At 42.8% G+C, this 12,950-nt stretch overlaps 1 protein-coding gene across 3 annotated transcripts in view; it reads left to right on the top strand.

Moving 5' to 3' along the window:
• The window catches only part of LAMA1 (laminin subunit alpha 1), a 158,897-nt gene that overhangs the window by 91,019 nt on the left and 54,928 nt on the right, over positions 1–12,950 (top strand). For all 3 annotated transcript variants that reach the window (XM_058556676.1, XM_058556675.1, XM_058556677.1), the window contains 10 exons: positions 573–679; positions 992–1,172; positions 1,797–1,933; positions 2,630–2,866; positions 4,104–4,247; positions 4,762–4,941; positions 5,900–6,085; positions 6,632–6,759; positions 7,689–7,809; positions 8,829–8,966. In XM_058556676.1, the coding sequence (XP_058412659.1) occupies positions 573–679; positions 992–1,172; positions 1,797–1,933; positions 2,630–2,866; positions 4,104–4,247; positions 4,762–4,941; positions 5,900–6,085; positions 6,632–6,759; positions 7,689–7,809; positions 8,829–8,966 (1,559 nt within the window). The remainder of the gene's footprint in view (positions 1–572; positions 680–991; positions 1,173–1,796; positions 1,934–2,629; positions 2,867–4,103; positions 4,248–4,761; positions 4,942–5,899; positions 6,086–6,631; positions 6,760–7,688; positions 7,810–8,828; positions 8,967–12,950) is intronic.

Here is a 12,950-nt window from a genome sequence, read left to right as displayed (position 1 = left end):
AAAGGTGGGGGACTTTGTAGCTTTAAACATCAATGTTGTCACTGCAGGTGAGGTCTGGCCTGAGGGTAAGTGTATTAGGACTACAAATGACTCATACTTAGAACAGGGACATATTTTTCATTAAATTATAAAATATAATATCAGTTATCTAGATTGTTATAACTGAGCTTTAAAATATTAGCCGTATACATGACTGGAATCAGAGCAAATGGCTAAATTGATTCTGAAATCTCCATTGCATGTTTTTTATGAAGATTTGTTGATATACATTTTAAAAATTTCAAGGAATTCATGAAATTGGTGAAGTTCGTTTGCTAAATGCTGCCTTCGTAGCTTTGCTAGTTTTTTTCTCTGTGATGGTTCCTTCTACCAACCCTATTTTGGCTTACTCTTCAGAAAAATACTAAATTTTTAAAAGTTATGGCAAAGTGATAACTTTGTTTTTAGTTTTATGATTTGAAACATGAATGTTTCAAATTTAAATTTAAAATTTTTCCTTTTGAGATTAAGGGATTTTATTACAACCACACCCAGAAATGGGCACAAATATGTCTCTTGTGTGTGTGTGTTAGCCTGTGAGTGCCATGGAAAAGGCTCCCTGTCTGGTGTCTGCCATCTTGAGACTGGACTCTGTGACTGCAAACCACATGTGACCGGACAGCAGTGTGACGAGTGCTTGGTAAGACGCCTAGTGGTCCTTGCATACAGTTAGTATCTGTCAGTGATGTCTCCAATTGCTACCGTAACTTTGGTTCAAATGAAATGGAATGCATGACTGCCAGAAAGAGCCAATGCCCAAAACTCGTCCAGTGAATGCTGTGCGTCCCTGTCTAGAGAGTGTATATTCTGTTTACAAAGGAGTGGAGTTATGTCAGAACGCTTTATGGTCCTATGAAACATCCTATATTTGGTTTGGGACACATTCTTGTAGGTATTAGTCACTTATTGAAACGTATTTTGGCTTCCATGATTCTGCCTTCCTGTGAGACAGCGTGGCTATTACGGGTTGGACACAGGGCTGGGCTGCCGGCCCTGTAACTGCAGCGCCTTGGGCTCCACGTCAGATGACTGCACGGAGGAAGGCCAGTGTCACTGCGTACCGGGTGTAGCTGGGGAAAGGTGCGACAGGTGTGCCCATGGCTTCTATGCGTACCAGAATGGTGGCTGTACACGTAAGCTCTTGAATTCATTATTTGAGACCTGTAGTAATTCCCAGGCTTTTCTTTGAGCTCTCCTTTGACTTTTGACTAATTCTAAGTTCCTTTACTTTTTCTCTTCTTAACATGTAGGATTTCATCCTTTTTTCTGTTTCCTGATTCCTATTCTGGGTGGGTCCATAAGCTTTGGTCAGGCACTACTAATTGTGTGAGCTTAGATTACTTAACTTCACTTAGCGTTGGTTTCCACATCTGTAAAATGAGGAAGCTAATTACAGTCTCCAGCTGGGAGTTATTTGGAAGGTTGCACGTAAAGTCTTTACCATGGCATTTGGCACACGATCGATGCTCACTAAACATTGGCTCTGTCTGTTCTTCCCACCTCCCGAGCTCCTTTCTGACCTTTTCTCTCTCCCTCCCACTGTCTCCATTACCTCCCTTCCAGCAGCATCTCCACAAGGAGGAACAGCTACCTCCTTTGGGACATGGAGGGGTCTTGGGAATCATGAGGTCTCTTTTGGGAACGAGAAGAATGATTTAGGTTATTCATAAAAGAGAAATCACTTGTAGGATCAACTCTCACCCCTCAGTTGCCCCGATCATCCTGACCTGTAACAATGCCATCTGTCTCTGTTGTAGCCTGTGACTGTGCTCACACTCAGAATACTTGTGACCCAGAATCGGGGGAGTGTGTCTGCCCTCCTCACACTCGGGGCATCACCTGTGAAGAATGTGGGGCTGGATACTGGGGCCATGACCCAGAGCTTGGATGCCAGGTGTGCGCCGTTGTCTGTGTGTTTTCTTAACTGAGAATTCCTTTGCTGTAGCAAGTTTCATTCCTTTTCTTGTATTTCTTTTCTTGATTTTAACCTGTTGAATAGCTTTATGGCTTATATTTCAAACTCAGTACGGATTGTAGGAATCACAGTGGAAGAAGCAGCTCCCTTAAAATATGTTATTATAAGTTTTCTTCAAGGACCTAGCTGTGGAATTGATGGTTAGAAAATCAAAAATTTATTTTAGTGCCCTTTAAATATATTCTGCAAGGTACACGATCTTTCAGGAAAAGGTGCAAATCACTCTATTGGGGGGTTTATGTCCAATCTTCAGCAGTTCTGTTTTTCTACGTAACTGTCATCAGTAAAATTTAGATATAGTTTGTGTTTTGGAAACAGGAAAAACAGAGGACTTCTAAAATAATCTTGCTGGGCTGTTTTGACCTCTTAAGTAGATTGAGTTTGGGATCACGGTTTTGGCCTAGTGTGCGTGGGCCACAGAGATGCACAAATGTCCAGCAGTGTAGTCCCTGCCTCCTGTGGGCACGTGGCAAGGTGAATCCGTATAGGCAGAGTGAGAGAGATCCGTGCGTGGTATCATTTCCCCACATTTAGTGTTTTCCTGTAATCTCAATATGTGTACTTTATGAAAACATGAAAGCTGCCTTTTTATTTATTTATTGTTTTTTCTTTCAGGCCTGCAATTGCAGTAGTGTAGGGTCAGCCAGTCGTCAGTGCGATGTGCTCACTGGCCACTGCCAGTGTAAGCCTGCATTTGGTGGATCGAGCTGCAGTCAGTGCTCCCTGGGCTACAGAGACTTTCCAGACTGTGTGGCCTGTGACTGCGACCTGAGAGGGACATTGGCAGACACCTGTGCTCAGGAGCAGGGTCTTTGCAGCTGTGCAGAGGAAACTGGTACCTGCTCTTGCAAGGTATTGGCCCTCAGTGCTCCGCTTCCTTCTTCTCTCGTGCTTGTCATCATGACTTTTGGGCTTTTAACTATTTCAGTAAGCACGTAGGTTTTAGATGCTTCTCATAGTGAGTTGACACTACCTTCTAGGTCGGAGTATAAACTCTGTATGCTCTTCATGAACAATGGATGATTCTTTTTTTTTTTTACCCCCCCAAAGCCCCAGTACATAGTTGTATGTCATAGTTGCACAGCCTTCTAGTTGCTGTATGTGGGACGCGGCCTCAGCGTGGCGGGAGAAGCGGTGCGTCGGTGCGCGCCTGGGATCCGAACTCGGGCCGCCAGCAGCGGAGCGCTGCGCACTTAACCGCTAAGCCACGGGGCCGGCCCCTGGATGATTCTTTAAATGGAATTTTTACTGTTTATTACAAGTGTCAGATGATGGAACTGATTTGAAAAACACACTGAGTTTTCTATCATGTGTTCCAATTGGCTGAGTTGTTAATCTATCTTAAATATACAGGTAAAATAGATAACACAGGGCTTCAAGAAGATTTGTGATTTTATAGCTGGTAAGTAATTATTCTCTCGTATATGCTGGCCAGACTGAAGGAAATTTGCGTTTATTATTTTCCCCAGAGGTGACATTTCAACATCATGTTTAATTTCATGTATTTCTATTAGTTTTCTCATTGTGCCTTGTTATTAGGAGGTCATTGGCCACCTTCTCTGGTCCTTTCCCAGGGGCTGGTGAGATGGAAGCCAGAGGGTAGTGGGTTGATTAGTGACTGGATATGAGGAAGGGAAATCTCATGTAAATACTATGGCCTGAGAGTGATGGAAACATCAGTGGACATATTTTTGGCTTACCACATCCATGATAGCGGTTCTCCTTATAGATGGTCAGAACAGGAGGGGCCTGCCTTACCATCATCTGGTTGGTGGCTCTCCACCCTGACTGATCATCAGAGTCACCTGGGGCCTCCAGGAGGATTGTGGGGCCCAGGAGATTCTCACTAGGGAATCTGTATTTTCCAGAAGCTTCCAAAACGATTCTGATCATAGCTCCATTTGGGAATCACCGACTGACTGCGGGAAATGATGCTCAGAGAGAGTGGGGAGCTTGCTGAGGAAGCTACCTCAGGAATGTTTGTGGATCCAGAATTATTTTTGTGTTTTATTTCCTTTCTGTTTGTTCAGAAATCATGTCTCTTTTTTTTTTTTGAGTGAAAATGAGTCTTTTATTTTTTCGCTTTTAGGAAAATGTCATTGGCCTTCAATGCAGCGAGTGTCGAGTGGGCACCTATGCTCTGCAGGCTGACGACGCCCTGGGCTGCACCCCGTGCTTCTGCTTTGGGCTCTCACAGCTCTGTTCAGAAGTGGAGGGTTATGTGAGGACCCCAGTAAGTTGCGCACACAGTTAAAATGCTCTGTTGTTGACCCGTCTTCCCTTGGGGGCTGGCGGAGGTGGGAAAGGCAGTGAAATATTTACATTAAGTTTCGCTCTTATTGCATCAGAAATTCTAGGAAGCTAGTCTGGGTTGGTTGTGAATCAGGACTCTGCTGTTGCTGTCTGAGGAGATAAAGGGAGTGGGAACTGGAGGCATTCAGTGTTGCTCCTTACCTAATCTATGGAAAGTTTTAGTTGGAGACAAGATAAAACTGCAACATCTCAACAGTCTCCTGCATATAATAGAACATTGCCCCAATCTAGCAATAGTTCGACCCTACATGCAGTAGTTGAAAGCATTTTCTCTTAATTTTAATCCAGATGTTTGATTTAAAGGAAAAGTCTTTCTTATTCCTGTTTTGATAATGAAGCTATCTCGTCTGTGAAACAGTGGTTGAATCTGACAAATCAAAGGTGGGGAGCTAACTCATGCCATAAAGTGCGTTTTTGCTCCCTTCCGTGACTAGGTGACGCTGGGCTCGGATCAGCCTCTTCTGCGTGTGGTTTCTCAGAGTAACCTCAGGGGCACGACTGAGGGGGTGTATTACCAGGCCCCTGATGTCCTCCTGGACGCCGCGACCATCAGGCAGCATGTCCATGCAGAGCCCTTCTACTGGCGGCTGCCGGGGCAGTTCCAGGGAGACCAGGTGTGTCTCACACCCAGCCCAGAGCCCGGCACACTTCCTGGGGGATGCGGGTGTAATGTGAAATCACAGTGGACTGTGTTGGCCTCTCTATCGTTAACTGAAGTGGTTAATAATTTCTTCTCCTGGGTGGGGATGGAGAAGTTTGACACTTATAAAAATCCCCCAGATGTATGTTCTTTAAAATTTTTCATTAATTTTGAAAGTCTTTTATAGTTCAAATCATATTCTTTTTCTCCTTCTTAAAGTAGTCATCCAACAAACATTTATTGTTTTACTAATATAGGCTCAGTACAAGCCTGGGTGCTTTGGTCTGGGAGGTTCTTCTCAAGAAATTGGCACTCATTTTGGGGGGAAAAAAACCTACTATAAAAGAGTCTTGAAGGCATCACTTGCATTTTTGTTTATATAAAGATTGGAGTCTGTATGTGAATTCACCCGATCTTTAAAATTTGCAAATATACATTCAGTGCTCCTATGGATATAGATCATTTTTAATTAAAGGAGCTTGAAAATAATTGGAATCCTTACCACCACATTGGTTTGTTGTTTGGAGCTCACCTTTGTTGGTATCGTCATGAGGAAACCCTGGAAGGTAATGGATTTGTCTGTGGCCTGGATGGTGGTGATGGTTTGCTGGGGGAATACTTATCCCTAAACTCAGAAAGTTGTGTACCTTAAATATGTATAGCCTTTTTACAGCCGATCATACCTTAGTAAAGTGGTTTAAAAAAACTTTGTAAAAATCACTTACTTAAAAAAAAGAAAACTATAGCTTGGGTCAACTTAATAATCCATAATTAAGTAGAATTAGAGGGAAGCAAATTCCAGACAACACATTCCACCTATGTGATGTATCTTTAAGATATAAGATTTCTTTCAAATGGCAGCAGGCTTGTGATAAAATACTTTTAAGACAATGCTATGTCAGAGTAGTAAACAACAATTTACTGTTCGATAGCTCATGGCCTACGGTGGCAAACTAAAGTACAGCGTGGCCTTCTATTCTTCCGATGGCATCGGCACCTTTAACCTTGAACCTCAAGTGCTCATCAAAGGAGGCCGGACCAGAAAGCAAGTCATTTACGTGGATGCGCCCGCACCAGAGAATGGAAAGAGACAAGAGCAAGAAGTGGGGATGAAAGAGGTGACGATGTGCTTTTCATACAGGCGCCTTAGAGGTGTGACCTTTGCTGTGGGTATAACGAAGTCACGAGGCTGCTGGTAAGAGAGTGAGCAAGGAGACCCTGGGATCGAAATTCCAATGGGTTTAGCAAGATTTCTAAAAATGATTCAAATTTCATTTTCTCAAGAAATGTATATTGGGCTTATGTTAATTTTCCGGGCATTGCATCTTAAATCCTTTATCTTGGTACACAAGTCTCAACCTGTGTGGATAGAATGGTACCACATCTTTGGACGTGCTGGAGGCCAGGAAGTGTGTATTCATTCACGGGGCGGATATTTGTGGACTGTCCGTGGTGGCTGGCACTGCTGGGGGTGACACGTGTCTGTTGCTAAAGGAGACTGGCGCTGCTGCTGCCCCGGGAGGTGATAGGAGATCTTCCTCAGTTACACTTAGTGTCATGCACAGAACCAGGCTCACTTATGGAGAAATTTATAACAGAAGTAAGTTCATATGCCTCTGAGAATTTGTACTCTGAATTTAATTGAATATGTTTCTCATCCACAGAATTTTTGGAAATATTTTAACTCTGTTTCTGAAAAACCTGTCACACGCTCGGATTTTATGTCTGTTCTTAGCAACATTGAGTACATCCTCATCAAAGCATCGTATGGTCAAGGATTACAGCAAAGCAGGTACTTGGAACCTTCTAGAATTCTAAAATATTTTTCTCATTTGAAGCCAAATTGAAGAGATTTGATTCACTTCACCCCTGTCACCTCTTATCTTTATTAATACGTATATTTCTGTTCATCACCAAAACTTTTTAAAATATTAATATTATTATGAAATGTGCACAAAATGACATGGATTATCCATCTCCCATGCTAAAGTGGTTATAAAATATAAGTACATAGTGGTGATATCTTACATGAGGATAAAATGTTAAAAAAAAAAAGAAAAAATTCTGCTATTTTCTGCCCTTAAACTGGTGCCCATTTCTTTGGAATAATGTATCAAGAATCCGGTCACCTGCTCATTTAGTACTCGTCCCGTAAAGAAGCCACTAAGTTGTGGCCACACTGGTACTTCAAGAGATCTTTCAGGTGCACCTCCTGTAACATTATTTTTTTTATTTATTTATTTTTTGTGAGGAAGATCAGACCTGAGCTAACATCTGATGCCAATCCTCCTCTTTTTCCTGAGGAAGATTGGCCCTGGGCTAACATCCGTGCCCATCTTCCTCTACTTTATATGGGACACCGCCACAGCATGGCTTGACAAGCGGTGGGTCAGTGCGCACCCGGATCTGAACCTGAGAACCCCAGCTGCTGAAGTGGAGCGCATGCACTTAACTGTTGCGCCACCGGGCCGGCCCCTGTAATGTTATTTTTAAGTTCTAAAATGTCAACTGAGGACGACATTGTTGGCTGTGTAATGACAGTACTAACCTGCGTTTATACTTTTCCTTCATAATCGTGAGTGGGAACTACTCCCACACTGGCAGGAAAGCTCTGGTTTAATATATGTGTAAGTACCACTATGTAATGTGCTGTGTTTCTAGCAAGTGTCTTTCTAAATATTAGTGTTTCCTCTCATACTTCCTAACACCACGGTTTCACAGAATATCGAACATTTCAATGGAGGTTGGCAGAAAGGCTGGAGAGCTGCATCCAGGGAGGGAGGTGGCATCCCTGATAGAGAAGTGTCTCTGTCCTCCTGGCACGGCCGGATTCTCGTGTCAGGTAGGGAGACTGTGGTTAAAATCCGTTTCCTGGTTTTGAGTTGAAATATGCTTGTTACAGCAACTCCAAGTGATGAACAGAACTTGTGTGTATCGATTATATCACTTTTTCCCTTTTAAAAAAATTTTAACTGTGGTAAAATATGCATAAACATAAACTTTACAATTTTAACCATTTTTAAGTGTACAGTTCAGTAGTGTTAAGTACAGTGTTAAGTACATTCACGTTGTTGTGCAACCAACCTCCAGAATTCTTTGTCTTGCAAAACTAAAACTCTACTCGTTGAACAACTCCCCATTCTCTCTCCCTCCAGCCCCTGGCAACCACCATTCTACTTTCTGTCTCTATGAATTTTACCACTCTAGGTCTCTCATATAAGTGGAATCATAAACGATTTGTCTTTTTTATGGCTGGCTGATTTTAATTAGCATAATGTCCTCCAGGTTCATCCATGTTGTACCATGTATCAGATTTTGCTTCCTTTTTAAGGCTGAATAATATTCCATTGTATAGATAGACCACATTTTGTTTCTCCATTCATCCATCAATGGGCACGTGGGTTGCTTCCACCTTTTGGCTATTGTCAATAATGTTTCTGTGAACATGGATGTACAAATATCTCTCCAAGACTCTGCTTTCAGTTTTTTGCAGTATATATCCAGGAGTAGAATTGCTGGCTCATGTGGTAATTCTGTTTTTAACTTTTTGAGGAACTGCCATACTGCTCCTCAGTGCTGCACCATTTTGCATTCCCATCAGCAAAGCACAAGGGTTCCAGCTTCACCACGTCCTCACCAACACCTGCTATTTTCTGTGTTTTTGGTAGTAGCCATCCTGATGGGTGTGAGGTGGCATCTCATTGTGGTTTTGATTTGTGTTTCTCTGATGATTAATAATGTTGAGTATCTTTTCACGTGCTTATTATCCATTTGTGTATCTTCTTTAGAGAAATGTCTATTCAAGTCCTTTGTCCATTTTTTAATCAGTTTATTTGTTCATTTCCTTTTGCATCCCCTCAGGACTGTGTACCCGGTTACCACAGAGGAAAGCTTCCACAAGGTGGTGGCAGAGGACCCCGCCCTCTGCTTGCTCCTTGTGTGCCCTGCAGTTGTAACAACCACAGTGACGCTTGTGACCCCGACACTGGGACGTGTCTGGTAAGCTTGTTTGTGTGGTGCTTCCCTGAGATTTAGAGTTAGGGCAGGCACTGAGCCTTCACATTTCTGGTACAAAGTCATACCAGCTCCTGGGTTTCGAGAGAGCTTAAGTGTAACTCAATTTAAGATATACGTTTATTTCTTTTGGAAAGGTTTAGCTCAGTGGTCCGACATTGTTGGTGGAAATTCTTTTATAAATTTTGCTTCCTTGATTTGTTTGTGGGCATCAGTTCAGGAATTAGTTAAGTGTAATTGTAGTGCTGTTGGTTGTAGTCAAAGTAGATGAGAACTTTATGTCAGAATTTGGAGGGTCACCTGCAGATTTTAAAATAAGTTAATGCCAGTGTTGAAAACACACTTCTCTGTGTAAAGTATTGCCCTCTCCTTGCATTTAAAAAAAAAAAAAAAGCATATTTTCCTGGGGATCTTATTATGCTTTTGCTTCTCAGCCACATTCTCCCAGACCAGGATTGGTCTCGGGGACATGAGGAGAACTCTAATGGCTGAAAAAGACCAAGTGACCCAGACAGAAGTCTTCAGGCCCTGACTGGGGACAAACTCTTGTGTCCATGATTTTGCTTAAGCCGATGAGCCCTTATTGCTAACATAGAATAATCTGATGCTCTTTCCCTACTCCTGAAATCTCACTCTTTGTAATATCTTACGTGGAAACATTGGTTACTTGTATAAATTGTGCTGGACTAACTTGCCTTAGGTAAAATAACTCATTGAAAGAAAATGAGCTGCCCATCAAAAAAAACACACCTGAAGCCTTAGAGGTCCTGGGTGTGGCCAGTCACAAGGAACTGGACAGGGGAATTAGGACAAAGGGCTCCTAACTGGCCCCAGCCACACAAGATCCGTCTTCCCCTTCTATTCAGAGGCATCTTTCATTTGTGGAATTTAAAGGCGGTTTCTCCTGGGGAAACTGCTCAACGACAGCAGTGCATAGGTGAATTCAGAAACTGCAGCACTGCATGGTTTTCCTCAATTAAAAAGATGTGTGTTAATCTTTGCTGACCCCATTATTGTATGTAGAATTAAAGAATTACTCCAGTCATACAAGGTAAGGTGGACTGAATGAAGATGCAAATAGCTGCAATGCTATTAAAAAATTTATTCCCTTTAATCAGCTCCTGCTCCAGGCAAAAGTAAAGTACTAATAGAGAAAATGAGAAAATCTCATCTCAAGATTTAAGGAGAATTGATTTCAGGCCATTTAAAGCAAGATGTTGTAATTAGCTGGGAAGGGCCCTCGGCCATCATGGGGACAAAGGTCGCAGGGACAGTTGAAGAAGTTGGTCGGTTCTTTCGTGCGGCGTCTTCCCTTGGTGCAGCTAGCTATTTTAACAAGGTTAGGTGCTCCTAGGACATTAAATGATTGCCCTGCGTTTCCTGCCTCAAATCCACCAGAACAAAGTTCCAAAATCAGCAGCTGACCTATCGATTTGTACCCAGGAAAGAACACAGCCTGCTTAACCCAATCCATGAAAGATCCATGAGAGATCTTCATGGCAGAGAGTCTTCCTGGGACCGACAATGACGCTTTCAGACAGTTCTCTGCTCCAGGGGGAATGGTTGGCCAGATGTTACCTTGAACCCCTCATACTGCCAGAAGACTGGACAAAGAGTCTAAATCTATATTGCTCTTCTGCAATCTCATGGTGTTGAGCAGAACACATTTTGTTTTATGCTCATTGTGTTTTTATGGATTTGTGTTGTATGTTTGTTCCTAGTGACTTTTCCTTCATTCGCGGTTACCACTTATTGCCAATTCCTGTAACCAAAACCCACTCTAAACAGAAAACAGTGTCTGAGCTTAGAGTACAAAATTTCAGGGTTGCAATGGACCTTGTATTCTTGTTAGAGTCCCTTCGGGTCCTGAGTCTGAACTGAACTGAACATCCATGCCAAGTGGTTATTTAATGTATGTTTACACCCCTCCAGCAATGGGGAGCCCACTCCCACAGCAGCTCAGCTCACCTTTGGACAGCCCTGATTATTCCTGGAACTGGCACCCCTGGATCATCCACCTGTTAATGCAGCTTTATTCTTTGGAGCCATTGAGACAAACTGCTAATTCAAATTTGTTCATGAGAAGTGGCAGGATCTTAACAAATAATTTGCAAAACTACTTGATAAAATTCCTCTTTCACATATTCAAAGGCCCTGAACCTTCAGCCCTCCTGGTCAGATGTCCTCAGTTTATACACCCGGTAGTCATATGGAATGGTTGTGGGTCTGTCCACCATCCTGAGGTATGAATGTCATCATATGTCCTAAAATATCACACCCAGAGCCCAGTGCCCTTGCTCCAGGCATGGATGGGGCGTCCCTCCCCTGCTCTAGATACCATGTGTTCATGAGTGCAGCCTGAGTTTTGCCCGCCTAGTCACTGCTGCCTTACCAAACTGGACACTAAGACGCCTACATTCTTTCCACAAGTTTAGCCCTTGAGTCCTTGCTCTTTGAACTCGGGACCTTACATTTCCTCTTCGGTCTTCATCTGTTAGACCCCTTCTGTGGTTTAGCTCAACAGCTCATGCCACTTGACACGCTCTCTCAAGCACTCCTTATGCACGTGTTGTCATATGGGTGGGCGTCAAGGCCTTTTGGGTCTGATTTTGTCATCTAGCACGTAGGATGTTCCTCCCTCCTCATGTCCCTGGGCCTTTGGTGTTATAAAAGTGATTGATCAGAAATGTGACTTGGGAGGGAGTGGGGAAACAGAGGACCAGGCAGAGAAGACTTGTTTTACAATTAAAAAATTGACAGGTGTTCTCCATGCACTTTCCACAGCAACTGACTCATCCCATGTGTCACCTTAACAGGTTCTTATTTCCCTGCCACTCTTTGGGGCAGCTTGTCTTCTATTCTCTAGGATCTTGAAAACTGGGAGCTCACAATTCGTTGTGTTAGGGGATGTTTTTAATGCTGGAGTTGGTGGTAGCAATTGAAAACCAGAAAATCTGCTTCAGTCCTCTCTCATCATCTAACATTTATTCCTTATCAGCCTTGTATTATATCATTAAAACAAGTATTTAACACATTTCCTTTTTGAGAGAGAGGTTGCAAATTTTACTTCTAAAGAGGTATCAATTTTGGGGGCCAAGTGGATCTCAGTAAAATCTATTTTCATCAGGTGAAATAGGAATACAATTTTAGAATGAAAAATACTGGAATATGTTTTAATTAAAAGAAACTGAGGGGCCAGCCTAGTGGCGTAGTGGTTAAGTTCGCATGCTCTGCTTCGGCGGCCCAGGTTCGCAGGTTCATATCCCAGGCGCAGACCTACGCATCACTTATCAAGCCATGCTGTGGCGGCATCCCATATATAGAGGGAGATGGGCACAGATGTTAGCTCAGGGCTAATCTTCTTCCGCAAAAAGAGGAAGATTGGCAACAGATGTTAGCTCAGGGGCCAATCTTCACAAAAGAAAATTTAAAAAAGAAACTGAAAAATAGTTTTTCACACATATAAAAAAGTTTCTTTCTATATCCTCTCTCGCTGCCAAGGCTAAAAGTCTGAGTCAGTTTGCAGGTCTGCTCAGTGGCCCCAGCACCACTCGCCTTTCCATCCCTTCATCTAACACGGAACCCGCTGCCCAGGGCCTGGGGAATAGTGTTCCAACTGTGCAAGAGCAGAGTTCCTATTGGCGTCAGATGCCAAGAATTGCTTGCTCTTTTAGCTTAAAAAAATTTTTCAATAGCAGGGTCGTAGGTCCAAATGATGACATAAAATTTAGCTGGAAATGATTTGGTTATTACAAGAACCTGTTGGTATTTCTCTAAAACCCTGCGTTTTCTCCCCTCACTGTCTGTTCCCTAAATCACTCCTGCTCTTTCAACTGCCTACATTGATCGTTGAACCCGACTGTGTGCACAACTGGTGTGCTTCAAATTGATTTTTTGGTCCCTATGTATTTTAGATCCATATTTTAAGGATCTGAAAGTTGGCTGCTTTTAGAGCCCTGTGTGTGTGTG

This window comes from Diceros bicornis, chromosome 16 (genome assembly GCF_020826845.1).
Source record: "Diceros bicornis minor isolate mBicDic1 chromosome 16, mDicBic1.mat.cur, whole genome shotgun sequence".
NCBI lineage: Eukaryota > Metazoa > Chordata > Mammalia > Perissodactyla > Rhinocerotidae > Diceros > Diceros bicornis.
Note: the sequence above shows the minus strand (reverse complement) of the source record. Positions and strands in the feature narration are given on the sequence as shown.